The 21,264-nt window shown below is 37.0% G+C and overlaps 1 protein-coding gene across 1 annotated transcript; it reads right to left on the bottom strand.

The window, feature by feature from the left end:
- Nucleotides 1-8,192: 8,192 nt before the first annotated feature.
- Nucleotides 8,193-20,866, bottom strand: LOC306872393 (steryl-sulfatase-like). Its single transcript, XM_079420921.1, has 10 exons — nt 20,411-20,866; nt 19,637-19,796; nt 18,923-19,044; nt 18,434-18,556; nt 13,692-14,106; nt 12,146-12,282; nt 10,634-10,771; nt 10,323-10,482; nt 9,913-10,034; nt 8,193-9,674 (listed from the first exon to the last, which is right to left on the bottom strand). The coding sequence occupies exons 2-10, from the start codon at nt 19,786-19,788 to the stop codon at nt 9,286-9,288; spliced, it is 1,758 nt and encodes a 585-aa protein (XP_079277047.1). The 5' UTR covers nt 19,789-19,796; nt 20,411-20,866; the 3' UTR covers nt 8,193-9,285.
- Between the last annotated feature and the right edge of the window lie 398 nt (nt 20,867-21,264).

Genomic DNA, 21,264 nt, shown 5'->3' on the forward strand with positions numbered 1-21,264 from the left:
TTGAGAGAAATAGGCCTTTTGTGTACATAGAAAAAGTCTTAGATCTTAGAGTTCAGCTCATGAAAAATGGGGGCAAAAACAAAAGTGTTGCGTTTATCATTTTGTATATGTATAATTATTATAACATGTATAATAAGAATATGTATAATATATTGTATAATTCTGTGTGTGTGTGTGTATAATAAATATATATATATATATATATATATGTATGTATGTGTATGTATATATATATATATATATATATATATATATATATATAATGTGCTGTCAAATCGCGTTCAAAAGTTTTTGTTTACATAATATATATTATATATATATATATATATATATATATATATATATATATAACCACAGAACCGATTTTCTGACACAGAATGAGATCTTATTAAATCACGAACATGATTATTTATTTTTGCTAATTATTATTTTTAGTTAGTGTTTCAGTTACTGTTGTTAGTTTTTAGTTTTAAATTTTAGAAATTTCAATTTTATTTCAGTTTACGAAAATGTTTTTTGACCAATAGTTTTAGTCTTAGTTTCAGTTTTCGTTTACAAAAATAACCTTGCTGTGTAGCATCTGTAATTCTATTTGTGTAGAGCTATAATTGACTTCCTCTTTTCTTTTAGCATCCAAATTGCTTGCTTTTCTGTCAAAGTCAGCTCCTTCATCTTCATCCTGGTTTTGTGTGTCATCATCGAATGCAGGATTCAGAATGCAGAAGTAATGGATATAACTGATACAACACATTCCCTGCTGATCTTCTTAGCTGGTGAAACATCTATGTGTTGAATCACCCAATAATAAAATGTGACATTCTGTAGTTTTGTCTCCTATTCATCTTTTAATCATATTTGTAAATGTCTTGACTCCACAGCCAACAGAGCAATTTTGTTTTTACTGTTCCAATACGTTTGGAGGGCACTGTATATACATATAGAATGCTGAACCAAACAAATTCATAAGGGGAAAATGTAAACAATAAACCAACTCCAATAGCGGACTCTTAACTGATCAAGGGCTTCGGACATTCCAGTTCAGCCCATTCCAAGGATTTCGCTGTAGTGGGGACTGCGTTCCAGTCCATGTTCTTATGCCCTTCACACGCAAACTTCCCTTCGTCTCATTTACTTGGATGTACGTCATTGATTACGTTGCATGAGTGCCCACTACGGCGGGACCCTTGGAAAGGGGCTGAACTGGAATGTCTTAAGATATATTATAGAGGTGTGAGGGGTGGTGATAAATTAAACGCCGTGATAAAAGACGTCATAACCGTGGTCTATGGAGCGACCTGAAGTGTGTCCCTCTGTCAAAATCGAGGGGTTGAGGGTCTGTTCATATAACTACCCTCTTCCACTTCATGAAGTGCACTGTAAAAAAAATTCCGTAAAATTTACGGTAAAAAAACTGGCAGCTGTGGTTACCAGAATTCTACCGTTAAAAATACGGTAGCAATGTTTTAGGTTTTAACTTAAATTTACAGTTAAATACCGTAATTTCTTTAACTGTTATAATCTTAATATACCAACCTATTAAAGTACTGAAATCTGTTTTGTTCCTTTGAAATACACTGATGACCACCAAATGCAGGTGATGATGAGAAAGTCACATGATGAACCAAAGCCCATCACAAGCAACTTTTGAACAATAGCATATACAGAAGGTGCACAGTGTCATTCACACAAGCACTAAACACCATCATGGTGAGACTCATTCAACTGAAATATGCTATAAACATTAATTTAACAACATTAGATGTAACATACAACCCTAATAAACATAACTGATAAGACAAAACTAAGAAGAAACATAGTTATTTCAAAGAAAAAACGTCAAATTCAAACAGAATTTGAAATGGTACGCAGAGAATTCTGGGAACGTCAGTTTACGGTTTTTCCCTGTACATTTTACAGGAACTTTCCGTTAACCATGTAACAGGTTTTTACCGTAGCATTTTCACAGTTTTTTACCGTTAAAATCACGATCATTTTTTACATTGTGGAACGCACTTCAAAATGGCAACGAGTGGAACGCAGCCCTTGTGATTGTTCAGGTGTGTTTGATTAGGGTTGGAACTAAACTCTGCAGGAAAGTGGTCCTCAAGGGACAGAGCTCAGAACCCCAGTTCTAGTGCAATGGGGTGGGGTTTGATTTGTTAATTGGGAATTGGATGGTTAGATTGTTGTTGTTAACTGCTGCAATTTGATGTTAGTGACAGGTTACTGGAGGGAAGGGAATTTTGCCAATCCCCTGCACAGATGCTTGCGACCCCATGAAAGAACAAACCGGGGAGTGAGGGCAAAGGAAAATAAGAGTTCTATATATATAAGATAACAAAGACATAGATGTATTGAAATAATTTATAATAAATAATAAAATATTGTAAACAATTGCAAATACAGCCAGTTTCATGGTGCCTTTAAATACTTCTCTGTCTTGATCTATTGTGCAAATTCAACAACTATATTTTGTTTATTGGATAAATCAGACATGACATGACTGCACTGGAAAACAAACAACAAGAATAATTTCGGTATTTTAAACATAGGTTAATTGCACTGGCACAACATGCAGCCGCAGGTAAAACAAATCTGCAATCAAACAAACTAGCAGAACAACCCTTAATTGTTAATTACGAAGAAAAACAAAATAACTGTGACTGTCAAAATAAGCCATTTTGAAATACAGCTTTCATTCAACAGTTATAAAAAGAGGAAATATGAAAAACTCCAATCTCAATTCATTTATGGAAGGAGATGGTTTCAGTGCGGAAACAGACAGTGCTTTATGGATGCAAAAGAGAATATGTTCTTAAATGGGAAATGAGATCAAAGTTTGTGCTCAAATATGCTATCACATCTGCCAGAGGAAATTATCAGAGTAAATCAGACAGCTGGACAACTTAACTGCCAACTGCCATAAGATTCTATTGTTAAAACGAGCTTGGAGTCCATTCCAGACACCCTATTATAATCTCTGCAATAATACATATTTACTTAATTTATGGACTCGATTTCAAATTCATAATTTTTTTATGTGCTACACAGAATGTCAAACCAAGTCTGTTTTATATGTCACCTTGCTATAAGCATAGTTTTGCCTGTTTCTCCTCATTCATATTCCTCTAATATGTTAATATCATTGGTCCCGTGTGACAACAACATACCTAGAATGAGCAGTAAAGGTTGTATGGTGCCAGACACGATGAATAAGGCGACTCTTTATGGTCCACGTGGGCATTGGCCTTATCAGACAGCATGGCGTTAATGATCATTTTGGGCTAAACTGCCAGAGACTGAAAGTGGTTACAGGAAAAACACATAAAAACAAAGGAGCCTCGCCAAAGCCTGACTCAAATTAACAGCAGTTAACGTCAAAGCAGAGGACAAAGCTGACTATATCTGCTTCACCGCTCACATAAACAGTGAATCTGAGTCTGAGTAATACACATTGGCAGTGTATAGCTGAAACACGTCAATGAGGATTCAAAGGTCAAAAACTAGAGGTGCTTCTTTACCCTTGTGAAAAACAAGTGTATTAAAAGCAGTGTTGAGAAGGTTTATTTGGAAATGTAATGGGTTACAGATTACAAGTTACGCTATTTAAAAATGTAATAATTAGTGTAATTATTTCAAGTGGGCTACTTTATTAATGTAACTGATTACTTTTTGAGTACTTTTCTAAATTTCTAATGAATGTTTTCAACTGTTAATCATTTTCAAACATTTAAACCAGGCAGTACCTTACAGTAGCACTGATACTGACTTTTAAAATCTTTCATCACTTTAATTAAGATTATAATACTTTAATTTTAAAGCACAGCAGCACAAAATCAGACTTTAGCACCTATTTTACTTTGAGATCATTCTGAGGTTAAAGGTGCAGTAGGAGATCTTGGAAAGTGCTAACTTTAGCTTGATAGTTCTGAAAGTGAACGTAACTCACCCTCACTGCAAATTGCCGTCCAGTGCCATGCCCCCTGAAGGCATGAACACGAATATATCAGACGACCAGAGACAACGTTACTAAATACATCATGTGTCATTCACTGGTGAGAAAACGTTATAGTACAGTAAGTAAAAGTACTACAATACCAGGAAGGAAGGTTGGGTTGTTGATGTTTGTGTGCCATTTTTGCTGTCTACTCTGCATATAGTTTAATATAATTTTTTTTTTTTTAACTGTCACCCGTCCCCTCAGCGGGACACCTAAATTTATTTCACTATTTTACAATTAAATCCTAATCTAATCAAACTATACAAACGATATATCATTGGAAAGGTCTAAGACTCCTAAATAGATATTTTTCCACCTTTTTTGTTAAAAAATTATGTAGGAAACTAATAGATTAATTTATGACAAGAGTGCACCTGAAAAATCTACATCATAACAGGAGTTCTGACATTTTTCCTAGTTGCCTTTTTCCCTATCACGCTTTAGAAATCATAAGAAATGATATAGTTGAAAACTTAAAATCTCAAAATTCATTCTTTGAAACCCATTTTAAAATCAGACATTGCATTACCATGGAAATGGTACATAAAAATCATGTTACAAAATGTTTTCGTTCATGAATTATAAACATTTAAGTTTGAATAGTGCTCTATAATCTCTATGTTCAAAACTGTGAGTGACAGTTAAGGGGTTAAATAAAATAAAAACACTGGCATACCAATGCCTTTGGAGGGAAATAAAATCGTAAAAAATAAACCCAAATAAGAAATAAAACAGTTGTCAAATAAGCATGTGCCCTAAACTACTGAAACATTGGTTGCTCATGTTTTAGAGCAGTCAATGCAGTTTGGTAAATAAATCAATTAAATCTATGTTAAAATATTCAGATGTAACTCCCTTTGTAATTGTAATTTAATTACACTTTTTTTCAATAACTGTAACAGATTAAGTTACATTTATTTTGTAATTAAATTATGCAATTGTTACATGTAACTAGTTACTCCAAAGTGCACTAGTAATGAAATTCAAATCTTAAAAGTATATTTAACAACAACAAAAAAACGCTTTCAGTAAGTTTATAGTACTTTACATTCAAGACAGACACCAATCTTCCCAGGAGTGGACGTCCCAAAAGTATGGCATTTCTGAAAGGGTTGCCAGAAGAAAGCCTCTTCTATCTAAAAAGAACATGGAAGGATAGCTTAGGTTTGCAAAGTTGCATCTGGGGACACTATACTGTAAAAAGCATCGTCCTTCAGATGAGACGTTAAACCGAGCTCTGTGGCCATTAAAAATCCCAATTTAAAAAAAAAAAAATGCCCATTGGCCTCTGACCATCATGGCCTCCTAATCATCCCCATACACTGATTGGCTTCATCACTCTGTCTCTTCTCCACCAGTAAGCTGGTGTGTGGTGGGCGTTCTGGCGCAATATGGCTGGCGTCGCATCATCCAGGTGGATGCTTCACATTGGTGGTGGTTGAGGAGACCTCAACTCTATGTAAAGCGCTTTGAGTACCCAGAAAAGCACTATATAAATGTATCACATTATTATTAATTATTAATATTATTATCTGAACAAACCATAAGACTTCTAAAACAATGTCCTTTGAACAGACGAGACCGAAGTGATGTTTGGCTTTACTGCACAGTGCCGTGTTTAGTAAAAGCACCATACCAAACGTCAGGCATGCTGGTGGAGGGGTGATGTTTTTTGGCTTGTTTTGTAGCCACAGGACCTGGGCACCTCACAGAAGTATTCTAGAGTCAAATGTGAGGCCATCCGTCCAAAATTGGGTCATGGAACAGGACAAAGATCCCAAGCACACAACAAATCTACAACAGAACAACTGAAAAGTAAATAAATAAGGTGTTGTGTTAGTGAGATAAGATTGTTGTGTTGTGATAGCCCAGTCCAAGTCCAGAGATCATCCTGACTGAAATGTTGTGATGAGAGCAGTGCATAAACAAATGGCCACAAACCTCAATAAACTGGAGCAACGCTGTAAAGAAGAGTGGGTCAAAATTCCACCAGAATGACGTGGGAGACTGATGAAGTCATACAGAATATGATTATTCAGGTTATTGCTGCTAAAAGTGGATCTACAGGCAGTTGAATCATGTGGCGCTTTTCCACTGCGTTGAACGACTCGGCGCTGTACGGTTCAGAATGGCACAGCACGGCATGGCTCAGTTCGGCTCGGTTTGCGTTTCCACTGCAGTTTAGTCCCGCTTTAGAGTGGGCGGGATTATTCACTTGTCGTTATAGTTACGCCGCCTCTACTGCCGTGACTCCTGAAAAACGCTTTAATTCCGTGTCGCTCCATCACGCTTTCGCTGGATCCACTCCTCGGCTATCAACGAGAGGACAGTCTACTTCTTCAACAGACAACGAAACATTTTTTGGTTGTTAAAAGAAAGGTGCGCTCATTCAAAACAGTTGCGTTCAATCCTTCTCTGGCTGTGCTGATTTAAATCTAGCGGGTCTGTTGTGTCTCGTGCCGCAAGTTCAATGAGGAGCGTCTCGCTGCAGAACACAAGATCCAGGGGGCGTGGTTGGATCCAGATCCAACTCCTCCCTCCTTACATATACCTAAACATACCCATTTCCACCCCCTGATCCCTAAACCCACCCATCTCCACCCCTAAACCTACCAATCTCCACCCCCAAGATGTGGATCCAACCACGCCCCTGGATCTTGTGGGCTGCAGCGAGCCCTATTTGAGATGACGCAGGCAGTGACGATTTTCTCTGGCCAATCGGTGATCAGTTTACATGAGTTGTAAACTGATCAGTTGATGAGTTTACACGTCACATTTTGGTAACAGTATGGCTCACTCGGAACCTCGACCGAGGTGGTACTAAAAAAAAGTACCAGGTACTGTACCCAGTGGAAAACCCCACAAAAGTGAGCTGTACTGAACCGTACCGTGCTGTGCCGTGCCGTACCATGCAGTGGAAAAGCACCAATAGGGTGTCCTGGGGAAGTCGTGGCCTAATGGTTAGAGAGTCAGACAATCCAAAGGTTGCGGGTTCGAGTCCCCGGCCGGCAGGAATTGTAGGTGGGGGGAGTGAATGTCCAGCGCTCTCTCCACCCTCAATACCACGACTGAGGTGCCCTTGAGCAAGGCACCGAACCCCCAACTGCTCCCCGGGCGCTGCAGCATAAAATGGCTGCCCACTGCTCCGGGTGTGTGTTCACGGTGTGTGTGTGTTCACTGCTGTGTGTGTGTTCACTGCTGTGTGTGTGCACGTTGGATGGGTTAAATGCAGAGCACAAATTCCGAGTATGGGTCACCATACTTGGCTGAATGTCACTTCACTTAGTTTGTCACCCATGGTTTTTCAATATTGGCATTAATTTTGCTAAATAAATAATGACCTATGATACATTTTTTCATCTGAGGTATTATTTTCCCAATTTTAAGACCTGCAAAGGTCCAGATGATTATTTATTTTGTCCTGATAAAGAAAACCATGCAAATACATTTTTTTTCCAAACCAAAAAAAAAAACAAGCTTTACATTTATGTTTTCCAACTTCTAAAGAGTTATTATAAATAAAGTTTCTATAGGTTTTAGAAACCTATCCTTAAGCAGAGCACATGTTCCCTTTTGGTGCCTTTGATAATTTAAGGCAAGCCAACCTCCCATAATGCAACTGACTGATCTCTCCCCTCTGCAAAAGTGCCCGGAAAATCAGAATGATTGAACTTGTCTATTTTGACATAGGTCTAGATCTTTTTCAGTTTGAGAAGCCCCATGGTTCAATCGCTTTCAAGGCTCCTCTGGGTACCACCATCTGCTCTTTTAGCTATCTTTAAAAGTCAGTATCTGTTCACATAAAAGTGATGCGGTTTTGTGTATATGTTGTAAAAGTGGTCAAAATGTTTTCAAATTCGATTCGGAAAGTTGCTAGTAAGAGATGCTTGATCATTTGTCAAGTAACACCCACTTTAAATAATTTTAAGAAGCTGGATTATTTTTTTTTTTTTTCAGGACTGTGGATAATCATGAAATCTTGAGGAAATTATGCGTGAAACTGTCAAATGGTAAACATTGGTTAAGGATGAAAAGCTCACATAGTTGACACTCTTAAATATGAAATTTACCTCATGCAAATGACTATCAATATCTGATTAGCAAATATATAAAATATTCCAGAAACTGTGATAAATAAATCAAGCCATTAAGTACATCATAATACCAATAAAGATCACATCTGGCTCTTAAAAAAAAATAGGCAAAACATGTTTTTATTTCCTGATACAGACCATTTTTAATGTGATGAGATTAGTGTAATGAACATGATGTGGAGAGCCTCTTATGGCTGGCAACAATTGTAAACCATTCAGTGCAGCCTGATTAGTCACAAAAATAAGCAAAACAGATTGGATACCAAAAATACCACAAAAAACCCTTAAGAGCACCAAAGCCTGTAAAAGGCATTGCAGGTATTGAGTCATTACCGGCTGCAGGCTAGATCAAAGCTTACGAGCATAAAGGTAGTAATTACTGCTTCACAAAATCCCTGACCTTACAATGTTCAATCAGGATGATGCATCTCCAGATTAGGAGGAATACAGAACCCAGAACAGAGAACCTGGCTGTGCTTACTAACTGTTGCAAATGACCTTAGATGTGTTATCTTGATACAAGTTTGACTAGAAAATGTTTTGTTTTTCCTTTCCTTTTCTTCGGTTCTTTATATTGTTTACAGTGAAATTGCATTACAAGTCAGTTAAATCAGCCAAATTTTGGTAACGTTTTTGCAGGCAAAAACTGACCATTGTCCATTGTCAACAGATTAGCGATGTATGAAGCACAGCTCACACAGAAGTCACTTTTAAACCAAGCAAATTTTGTGGCGAACGCACCGAATCTGAGTGAACCCATTTTCTTGCTCTCGCAAAATTGCCAATTCTGTAGAAATTACAGCATATCATCCACAAAATTCTCTGAACAGCATTGTGACCGGACTTTTAAATTACCTATCCAATTACCAAGCTAACGTTGTAGGGACAGTTCACCCAAAAATTATACTGTCATCTTTACTTACCCTCATTTCGATCTAAATCTGTAAGACTTTCTTTTTTCTGTTTGACATAAAAGAAGATATAGAACAGAAATCAATGAATAAGTCAAAACGGTTTGGTTACCAGTTTTCTTAAATACCTTCTTTTGTGTTCTACAGAGAAATTAAGTCATACGGGTTTGGGATGACATGAAGGTGTAATGATTTATTTATTATTATTATTTTTTTATATAAACGATAAGTATTACATGCCCTTCTTGTGCATTAAAGCCATAGGATTCTGAGTACCTGACTATTCTTTTTGAAGCTCATTTCGTAGCTTCTCTATCTGATGATCTCGTTCACACGTGCATAGCTGACTGAGAGAGGAGCAGCAGGGCTGGAGCCAAGGCTTCCATGCTATTTGCAGAGGTGAAACCTGTACTGGGACAGGCTTCAGACTCTCTGCATGACGGCTTACTGCTGCCCTTATGACCTCCAGAACTGAGTAGAACTGGGGCTCAGTGGCTGGACTCAGGGGGGTGCTTTCTGTCGGGTCTTTCGACAGGTCATAAAGCAGCGGAGGCTCATGGAACGTGACGTATGGCTTGATGCAGAGGCAGATATGAGTGTGGAAGCAGGTTGAGCTGTTCTCTGGGTAGAAGTAAGGGGTAAAGAAAAAGGCCTTCCAGATTGTGTTACCTGGAAAAACAGGAAATCTAGCTTTCAAAATTGAAACAATCGAAATATCTTCTTTTGTGTTCAGCATAAGAAAGAAACTCATACATGTTTGGAATGAAATGAGGGTGAGTTAATGATGACACAATTTTAATTTCTGGGTTAACTATTCCTTTAACTAACTAGGAAGTTTATTGTAAAGTGTTACCAAATAGTAATCGGTTACAACCCATCACAAGAGTGTATTAAAGTTAGGACTCACTGTTAGGTGGGTGCCATCTGACAGCATTCAGCTGGGCATTGCAGTAATGAAACATAAATTCATGTTCAGAACGCTCCACTTGCCCTTGCAATAGAGGCAAGAGATCATGACCATCAATGACTCTGTAATGGAAACAAGTGGTAATGCACTGCAATTACTAGCCTAGTTATTGAGTCTATTTAGCAGTACGAGTAGCCATAATACAAAACATCATTATTTTATACTAATGAGCTACCGGGGATATGTTCATCTTACAAAGTGCCTGAAAACAAATTCTAATCTACTGACTTTTGTTTATCCCAATATTTCACTCTACCTCCAGATTAGTTGCCTCTATTGTATCTGCATCTGTTGTCTCAGTAACCAAATCTTTGACTGGCAGATCTTGTTGCTAGGCGACAGGTTCTCACCTGTCACTGGGTATGGAAGCACCAGCTAAATTCAGCACCGTGGGGAAAATATCCATGTTGCTAGTGGGCTCATCAATGACCTTCCCTGCAGGTAAGACACCTGGCCAACGAAGAATCCCCGGTATCCGAATCCCACCTTCCCAGTTAGTTGACTTGCCAGCTGCTCGAGAGACAGCAAAGGATGTGAAACTGCATATTGTCATACTTCATATTTAAAACTGAAAATAATGCTGAAATGTGATGCTTTGTCCATGAGGGTTGGTATACTAGCTTTCAGGACTTTTCTAAGGACAAATCCTCAGACAGAATACCTTTGTATATGCCGCTATAACCCCCATGCATCTCTCCATGGATGGAAATCTCTTCCAGGTGAGGCCCTTGATCTGAAGTCATGTACACCAGTGTGTTTTCCTTCAAGTTTAAGCGCTCCAAAGTCTGCATGATCTGACCTAGGAACAGCAAAAACATTGTGAGAAGTCAGATTGACAATTAGATCAATATTAAAATACTAAAACCAACCTGGTGCAACATTTAGCTATAACTACTGGAAAAGTTACATCTTCTAGTGCAGTACTGTATTGATTTTTACAAAAATGCTCATTTGGGATTTGTTTAAATTCATAACACTACGGTAGAAACTTCTGCAGTTCGTTTACATGAAACACACACTTTTACATAAACAACTTACAACTGAGTAACACCACAAGCATTTTAAGGTCCAACAAGCAGAAATATAGAGAAATAAAGAGTGTTCTGATTACACTTGATAACACTGTCTTTAGTTGTGACTGTCTGCAGATCTAGTGGCTTATTCTCTTCTTTAATTAAAATAGGCATTTGTTTCAGTATTTAAAGGGACAGTTCACCCCAAAAAGGCATTTCTGTCATAATTTACCCTCATGTCATTCCAAACCTGTATGACTTACTTTCTTCTGCACAACAGAAGAGATCACATTTTGGTAACCATTTTATTAAATTTCTCATAAAATATAGATTTTTTTATGTTCCACAGAAGACATTCAGGTTTGGAATGACACGAGGATGAGTAAATGATGACAGAATTGTCATATCTGGGTGAAGTTGGTGAACTATTATTTTGTTTCCTTTAGGAAATGCAAATCTAGTTTATCATGTTACACTAATTAGTTTCTGCAAGGCACCTGTGTCACAAACCAACATTTACCAGTCAAATGTTTTAACGCACTTGACTTGATTATTAGTCATGATCCTAAAAAAACATTAGATTTAAAAGCTTATGCTTTAATGCTTGAATAATGCAAGACAAATCAGTTGTGCCTAAACATGAATTTCTTTAAAATATCTTGTTACCTCCAAAACTTAAAATACACAATCCAATCATCTGGTTACCAGCTTGCGGTTTGCAACAGACAGAAAAATCTATTCATTCCTTCTGCTTATTCTCCCGAACACTCAAGTATGACTAAGAGAAGTAGCCTTTGCTTTAAAAAAGTGATGACAGTATGCATTCAGTGATATAAACAATGTCACTTTTGCATTTATATGGTAACTATACTCATTTGTTATCATAGATATTTTTAGAAACCATTCATTGTGCCCTTTTAAGAGACACACTCATTGGTTTATGATTAATTCTTTCTGGACTCAGCTGCCTCAGAAGATAAATTTGGAAAATATGATAAGTATACCTTAATTAAAGGCAAAAACAGCAGAAACAAGTAGTCCATTTTGAGATAATAGCTTATTAATAAGACTTTCCCTGTAAAACCAAAGCGCCATTTATTGTACTCCCTTTTAATTATCAGCAAATTTTGATTATTGACGTGACAAAAGTCATTCAGTACCTACACTCCAGTCTACCTCCATGACAGCATCACCATAGAGGCCATGCTGACTTCTTCCCCTGAAGAGAGGAGAGGCAAATAGTCCAGTGTGGACTTGGAGGAATGAGAAGAAGAGCAAGAATGGCCTCTCTGAATTCCTGTAAAAAAAAAAAAAACTTCAATGTTCAATCTTTACATTACCATTGGACAAACACGAATCAGATCATTTCAGGGCTGTGTTATGCCATCAGATCAGGGATTAGAGCCTGGCTGTAAGGGATTTGCTTTTATGTGCTTTTATTTGATCTTTTCACAAGGCTTTGTTTTACATTAAGGCAATGTCTTACAGTGCCTTACAATCCATTTAATACTGCACGGAGAGACTTGGTCATTACTATATGAATCTTTTATTGGTCCGTTAGCTGAAAACTGCAATTTTTCAATAAATGGACTCTCTGTGATACAGGTAAGAGCTGAGGCTCAGTGTTCACATAAAATGATTTACTCGCTCTTATGTGTTCAATCTCGTAAGACTTTCTTTCTTCCGTGAAACATAAAATGACAAATTTAAAAGAACTGTACTCGTCATTCTTTTCCACACAATGAATTTGGTTCAAAACTTCAAAAAAGGACACAAAAGCACCATAATATTATTATAAAAGTGGTCCATATGATTTCAAATCTTCTGAAGCCATGCAATAAAGAATGATCATTATTCTGAAAATTACACTTTTATGCCTTTGTGTCCTTTTTGAAGCTTGAAAGCCTTAAGGCTGGAATACACAACATGACTTTTGCCTATATGTTTGCGGCGATTTACAGCTTGAAGTCAGCAACCACTCTGCAGATATTGGTCAATCATAGTAGACAGACTTCACAGAAAATCGCATGGTGTATAATGTGAACAGACTGTTTTTGTTTTTAGCTACAGACGATGATTCCATTCAGTCAGAGGAATCAAACATATTTTAAGCAGATATTTTGATATTTTAGAACAAATAGTGCATCTAGTACCCAGGTGCACATTTCTGCCCGAGTTTGTTTTTCGAAACCGCGTAAAATTCCGCTAATGTGTGATCCTCAGTCGATTAGTGCAATTTTTCCCTATAACCACTTCCCAGTGTATGATTTAGAGTGTTTTAAAATCTGTTTCCATTTTAGTTTTGTAGTGAATTCCAGAATTTAGTTGAGTGATCTGTACTTTGTTCAAAATGTCTCCTTATACACTGAAAAAAAGAGAGTAATACAGGTTTGGAATGAAAAGGAGAGCATCATTTCATTTTTGGGTGAACTCTACCTATTGAGGGAATAACAGGAACTGTTACTATTTTAATATAGGTAGGTCATTTTCAGCTGTAAGGCCCAAAATGGGGGGTGCTGGCTAACAGGTTAATCAAATTAATAATGCAGAGGCTTAAGCAAGACCTTCATTTTCAATACAGACCTTTCAAAATGGATTGACAATTTCCCTTAATATTAATTCAGTCGCTGCGTGTGTTAAGCTCAAAGCAAGTCCCTAAAAAAAGCTTTTTGCACTTTAATATTACGATAAAATATGGACACATACCTTTCCAGAAACTCTATGGCTTCACTGGTCATCCTTTGTGTGAGGTTCTCTGATGTATATGGTTGCTCCACAATCTCTGACCCTCTCATGACAAAGCAATTTAGATTGGGGAATGTGTACACCAACACACTAAAGAGACTCACCACTACCCCTACCAGGACCAGAAAACCAAAAACTACCCTCCTGGTTACAGTTATCATCCCTTTAATATGGAGTAACACCACGGAGACTAGACCAATACTAAGGGCATTGTATGGGATGTAACCACGGACAAAATATAGGACAGAGCCATGTCCAGGCTGGCAGTCCCGAAGGTGCGTCATAATGGTGCCGTAGAAGTAGTCAAAGCCATGAGAGGTAGGATGGTGGCAGTGGTCGGCACTGTCTTCACAGTTGAGACCCAAATGCCATTTACCTAAAAAAAAAAAATATTTTATGAAAATTAGCAATTGATGTGATGACTGGTACAACATTATATTAAGAAAAAAAGAAGGAATTGGAGCTGAATGTTTCTCTTTGTAATATTTGTTCAATATCGGCATGGAAAATGTTCAGTGCAGTCTGAACCTCAGTGTGCTTATCAAATCACAATCAAAAGCTGCAATATAAATAAAGTCTGTTACTCTGCATTTTAGAACAAAGCATGGCACTATGTTAATTTACACTGATGCAGTTCATGATCCGGTGTCTTCAGCATTTCCATTGCGAACTTCATCTCTGCATGTGCTATGAGTTGCAACATGCACCAGGTTCACTTTCTCCTCCAAGTCATAAAATTTCTAACATTTTTGTGAACAGACGTGTACAGCATTTCACTGAATTTATAAACCTATTGTCACAGGAACTGTAAAGGTCTCTCTGCAGTTTTCTGCTAAAGGCTTGAGGGTTTACCTCTTGCAAGTGAATAAATTAATACATATGTGTATTAATTTTATTTTTACTATATAGTATTTTATACTACGACAAAAACATATATTTTTATTACTATAAGTACACTGTACAACAAGGTTTATTTGTTAACATGAATTACATTAAGTAACATTAACAATGGGCAATACATTTGTTACTGTATTTATTAATCTTTATTAACATTACTTAATAAAAATACAACTCTTTGTTGTTAATTCATGTTAGTTCAGGTCCATTAAATGATATTAACATACACAACATTTGATTGTAATACTGCATTAGTAAATGCTGAAATTAACATTAACTAAGATTAATAAATGCTTTAGAAATATTTTTCATTGTTAGTTTATGTTAACTAATGTAGTTAACTCATGTTAACAAATGAAACCTTATTGAAAAGTGTTAACATACTTTTTCATTTTACAGTACAGTTGTATTACAACGTAATATATTTATCTTATACAATAATAATAATAATAATAATAATAGTACTCAAATCATTTGACTTCTTAGAAATACAGAAAGAGTCAAAAATAATATAAACTGAGACATTATCAGTTTATATTAGCAGCCATATCACCCTGTAGCCCGAGACTGGTTGGCCACTGAAGCTAAGCAGGGTTGAGCCTGGTCAGTACCTGGATGGGAGACCTCCTGGAAAAACTAGGTTGCTTTTGGAAGAGGGGTTAGTGAGGCCAGCAGGGAGTGCTCCCAGTTAGTGACGGGGACACTATACTGTAAAAAGCACCGTCCTTCAGATGAGACGTTAAACCGAGGTCCTGACTCTCTGTGGTCATAAAAAATCCTAGAATGTCCTTCGAAGAAAAAAAAAAAAAGAGTAGGGGTGTGGCCCGGCATCCTGGCCAAATTTGCCCATTGACCTCTGACCATCATGGCCTCCTAACAATCCCCATATCTACTGATTGGCTTCATCACTGTCTCCTCTCCACCAATAAGCTGGTGTGTGGTGGGCGTTCTGGCGCAATATGGCTGCCGTTGCATCATCCAGGTGGATGCTGCACACTGGTGGTGGATGAGGAGATACCCCCCTTACTATGTAAAGCGCTTTGAGTGTCTAGAAAAGCGCTATATGTAACTAATTATTATTATCACAACAGCCCACAAAACAGACCACTTTAAACTCAATGCAAATTGTATTTATTTACTGTCAAATTGGTAACTGATAACTGAAAATTACCTATTAATTTTGCTCTTAAAGTGCACTAGATTGATGCAAGGAACTCTATATATTTCACCAAATCTGTAAATTATTGTCTTGCTTTATTTGTCTCACCAATTGGTTCACATTTTTTTCACATAGACATTTACCTGCAAACAACAAATTTTCTAGGTTTGCCTGAGACACAGGACTCACAAATATCAAACAATAGCTTTCGCCTCTCACTTTCCCCTCGGGTGTTACAGGAGGCTTTGAGAAATGTCGGTTTTAGAGTGTCTGCTTATTTAGAAAATCTGCTTCTCTGCACTCCCTCTCAGAACGAGGATGGGACAAGATTCCTTCAGGATGTGCCTTCGTCTGTTGGACCTAATGGATTCAACATGGGCTGTTATTCTCCTGGGGTTTTTGCAAAACCTCGGTTTGGACAGCGACACAGCATTGCCCACCCTCACATCAACTGGCAGTTGATTCTTCAGCTTGCCTCATTTCTAATAACTGTAACCTAGTTAGGTCCTGTTTCACTGAGAAAACTTGATAAACATGAACACTAATTCACTGAGGTGCTGAGTTTGAGGGCAGAGGAGCAAAGGGCTTACAGCCACCATAATTTCAAGGGACACATAAATTCTTCTATCTTGAATTATTCTTGTTGTTTCTCGGTTTTAAGATTCTGCACACTTTCTCTGAAAACACTGCATTTTGGTCAGATCAGACAACACCACAGTGGTGGCATGCATAAATCAGCAGGAGGACACTCACTCATCACAGCTGCACAGTTTGGCAGCTGAGTGGAGGAGTGCATGTTCCCATTCATTATCTGCAACTCTAGTCAACTAGTGAATTAAATGTGCGAGAGACACGGATATGTCATTTTATGAAGGATGCAAATTGTCTAAAAACCACTAAACCCATTCTCGGATCTAACTGTGATTTTGAACACACTCTTTCAGGCCCCTTTTGAACCAAACAGTGATTTCCTACAAAAGATGAAAAGCATTATACTGTTTCCTGCAAAGTGAGTCAGCAAGCTGCATACTCTGTCACTCTACCCCAGTTGCATCATGCATTTTGAACTTAATTTTTTTTAAAGGAGTCCCTCAAGCCAAATTCACATTTTTACCTGAGGTGAGCCAGTCATTTCATTATTTTCTCATCTGTACAGATGCTAGCTTTTCATCCAGTGGTATATCATGCAATATCAATCATTTATTAGGACACAGGACATCATAAACTACAGAAGTGAATATAAACAAACAAATAAATCAATCAATTAGTCACTCAATCATGGAATTATTTTGGATTATTCAGTTAAACATGTTCAGAGGTTTTGGTGAAACCTCCTGCTTATTCCCTTGTCTCACAAAATGTGCTTTCCTTCCTTCCTTTTTCAAATATGTCAACATAAACAAAATGTTTATTATAAATATTGACAAAACTAGCATATAAATGAGCAAATTAATTTGTAAAAAGAACTAATCAAAAGTGACAGTTAAGAATTTTATAAATAAAATAAATACTGTTCTTTTGAACATTCTATTCATTGCAGAATCACAGTTTCCACAAAAATATAAAGCAACACAACTGTTTTCAACATTGATAATAATAAGAAATGCATATTAGAATTATTTCTGATTTCTTGTGTGATGCTGAATACTGGAGTAGTGGGTGCTGAAAATTCAGTTTTGCATCACAGGAATAAAGTACATTATAAAATATATTCAAACAGAAAACTGTTATTTAAAATTGCAATAATATTTTAAAATTTTACTGAAGTTTTGAGCAAGTAAATGAAGCCTTAGTGAATAAGATAAGAGATTATATTAAACAAGCTTATAGTCCCCAAAGTTTTTAAAAGTACGTTTCATAAATATTTACAGTATGCATCTCTATATTTATATTGGTCTTGACAATCTTTGTCTACAGGAAGTATAAATTATGGTCTGAGAACAGTGGTAATAATTTTGATTAACAAAATAATACAATAAAATGGTGTATATGTGTGTGTGATAAGAGTATGCAATTACTAATCTTGGATTATCTTCCAAGGGGAAATGTTGCTATTCTCAAATCCAGTGCCAAGTAAAATTTATTTACATCTTTTGTCCCATGTCCCAAGAATCAGTGATACAAAATTATAATAGGGTGAGATTGCAACCCCAGGAGAGCTAAAGCAATCAATCTACATTCTAGATGCTGTTTAAGTGCATATCTCTCCAAAGATATAAGTGCAAAGTCAGCTTGGACATCACTGCAATCAATCAAGAGATTTTATAGGTTATGTAAATACTACACTGCTCTGAGTAAATCCAAAATTTAAAAATAAATGCTTGATTTTATTCATACAAGCTATGAAGCATTGCCCAATTAGTCATAAACATGCAATATGGAGTTGTGTACATTCCTAATGGGATATCAAGGTTAAATGCTAACTCGCATTCTCTGTTAATAGTGAGCTCGACACACTTCCCTCCTTGCAATCAGAACAAAGAAGAGATGTTACGAATTGTGCAATGACAGACGACCCTTGTCATTCCCGTGACCTGTCGTTCAACCACCACATGTATTGTCACTGGTCACGCCTGAGGCATTTCCCACAGTGACATACTTTTCAGGACCCTATTACCGTTTAACCAGAGTTATGTAAGTAACATACCGAGTACAGCAGTAGAATAGCCTTGCCCTTTGACAGCCTTGGCAAAGGTGATTTCTTCTTGTGGAAGGCCTCCTGACGATGCAGAAAAGAGAAAAACTCCCATACGCCCATGTGATGCCATACCTATGGCATCCAAAATAAAAAAGGCAATGTGCACATGAACTGAGAAACCTAAACCAATGTTAAAAAGACAAACTGACCAATGTTATGAAAGTGCTGCATAAATGTGACTTACAAAAATAAACAATGACTCCACTGAAGTGTATAAATATTAATTCAAACCTCTATGTGCCCCTATTACTACTACTACGCCTACTACTACTAATATTGTAATTACATTGTAATAAAAATAATACTGCTAATTATCAGCAATCTCTCATGCAAAGAATAGTGTTTTAACCCTTTAACACTAAGTCTCAGCAATGCTGTAAAAACAGCACATATTGCTTATTACAGCAGAGCTCCATGTGCAGTAACTCCAGCACTGACCTGACCGAATCGGGTATCTGCCTGTGAGGAAGGCCGCCCTGCTGGGAGTGCAGAGTGGTGCCGCAGCTATGTGTTGGGTCAGTTTCACTCCTTCCAGGGCCAGTCTATCAATGTTAGGCGTCCTGCGGGCCAGGACAACAACAAGTCTCGTTATGTCTGTGAGAGAGATGTCTATTCACCTGGGTTCCAAATTTATGGAAGCCTGCTTACTTTATGGTATAAAAAATACTGATTTATTTCTCTGAATTCTGAGATTACATCTCACGATTCTTTTTTTTTTTTATCACGAAATGTAATTTTGATTTTTAATCTAACTATTCTGCAAGTTTATTATACGTCACAATTCAGACTTTTTTTCCCTCAGAATTGCGAGGGAAAAAAAGTGTCGTAAGAACTGAGAGATAAAAATATGCAATTATCTTTTTTTTTTTAATCCAGTGGCAGAAATGAACTTTCAAACAAATGTATTCATCTTTGACACATTGTATATGAACCCATCAAAAAGAAAATCCTGTGCAAGTCAAATTTACTGATCTTGAGTCGTTCTTCTTACACAGCATCATCTGACATTGCTGGCCTAACAGTACATTATTTTACATGCAGAGTACATATATGTAACAACTAAAATGATCCACAAGTCATAAGTGTACAGTTAGGATGGATTTCCTGGAAGAACTCTAAATAAAAGCATTAAACTCAGTTATATGAACAAACCTCAGTGTTGTGTTTCCGTAGCATCCAAGGTCTCCAATTCCTAAATCGTCCACCATCATAAAGACAAAATTAGGTTTTCTACCACTGTCTGCATCAGCAGTACAGAGAAGCAGCAGGCCAAGGGTGCAACGGATCCATGGAAGGGATTTCATTGTATACCCTGAAAGAGAAGTGTTCTTCAAAATGACAAATGACTTCAAAACACTGTGTACTTCAAAATGTTTAACTTATAAATATATACATGTGTGTGTAAGAATATATATTAGATTTTTTTATATATATTTTTAAGTTTACTTCATATGTTTTATTTTTATTTTATTTATTATTGTATTTTAGAACTTCAGCTCATACTTGTTTTGTTTCAGTTAACGTTATTTGCCAACAAGGCAGCATATCCAATTTTCGTTTTTTTTTTTTTAAGTTTTATTATTTAGCCTGTATTATACGGGGGGGGGGGGGTTATACACTTATAGTTTCAGTAGATAATCACAATACTGCTGGAAGCTTTGAAAACTTAATGTGAGCTGAATGGTAGTCAATATAACATTATGAGAGTCTATCAAATAATATATAACTCAACATTACTGAGTGCAATGGCCGAGCGTGGAACCTATATATATAGTATACTATATATATAATCCAATATTAAATATATATAATCCATTTTTTGCATTTCTAAACAGACTATTGAAATGCTAAACTAGCCTATTCAATACGCATTGAGTACAGACTAAATACATTTTCTCCTAAAACGGTCGGTCTTCCGTGGCCTACCTGCTGCATCCAGGACGAGAGATAAATCATCTGACTGCTGCCAGAAACATTCACATCGCTGCAGATGCTAGTTAATGCGTAACGTGCTTTAGTTTAGTGTAAACAAACATTACGCTCAAGATATAAGGAAGTTGAGTGCAGAAGATCACGTGCTTCACGCATGTTAGATCGATTGGTCAACTGATACAGCGGAAATATCTTTTTATAATCAGCAGCTTTGACCTTTAATCTTCTGGATGTCTCCACAACACAGCGCTTTTCATTTTCAGCTTGATTTAAATGAAGCGCTAAAATAAAATGTCCACGAAGAACCGGGAAATGTCGTGTAGCGCACGTGCAGCAGTAACTTTCAGGAACCCTGATGTCTCCGACGAAACGGTCTTTGGCCCCAGAGTGTGCTAAGTAACTTGTTGGGAGATTTTCGCTTGTGTTTTGTCTATTTGTCCTCCGCAACATTCTTAGAGATTAGAATGATATGTTTTCAGTGAAACAGCGCCACCTCTCGTTCATTTAAATATACAAGGAAGCCAATCTGCCACCTTCTGTATTAGGATTTCTGTGGTCTTGTTTTCATGACAGGCAAGAGATCATACTATGACAAGCTTGTCAAAACACCGTTTGCAACCGATAATCCCGCTGCGTATTAGCATAATATTTAAATTTTAACTTTTAAAGCTCACACATCAGAGACTGACAGAAAATGCTCTGAAATGAGCTCTTTATATTTGGGATCATGTGCGTTGATGGAAAATGAACTCCCTCAGTGAAAGTGTGTTTTGGTTTTTTTCTCTTTTATATTAGGCTAAGCATGCGACAGATCCCACAGATTTATTTTATACAAACACCAGCAGTCT

The sequence above is a fragment of the Barbus barbus genome (genome assembly GCF_936440315.1).
Source record: "Barbus barbus genome assembly, chromosome: 7".
NCBI lineage: Eukaryota > Metazoa > Chordata > Actinopteri > Cypriniformes > Cyprinidae > Barbus > Barbus barbus.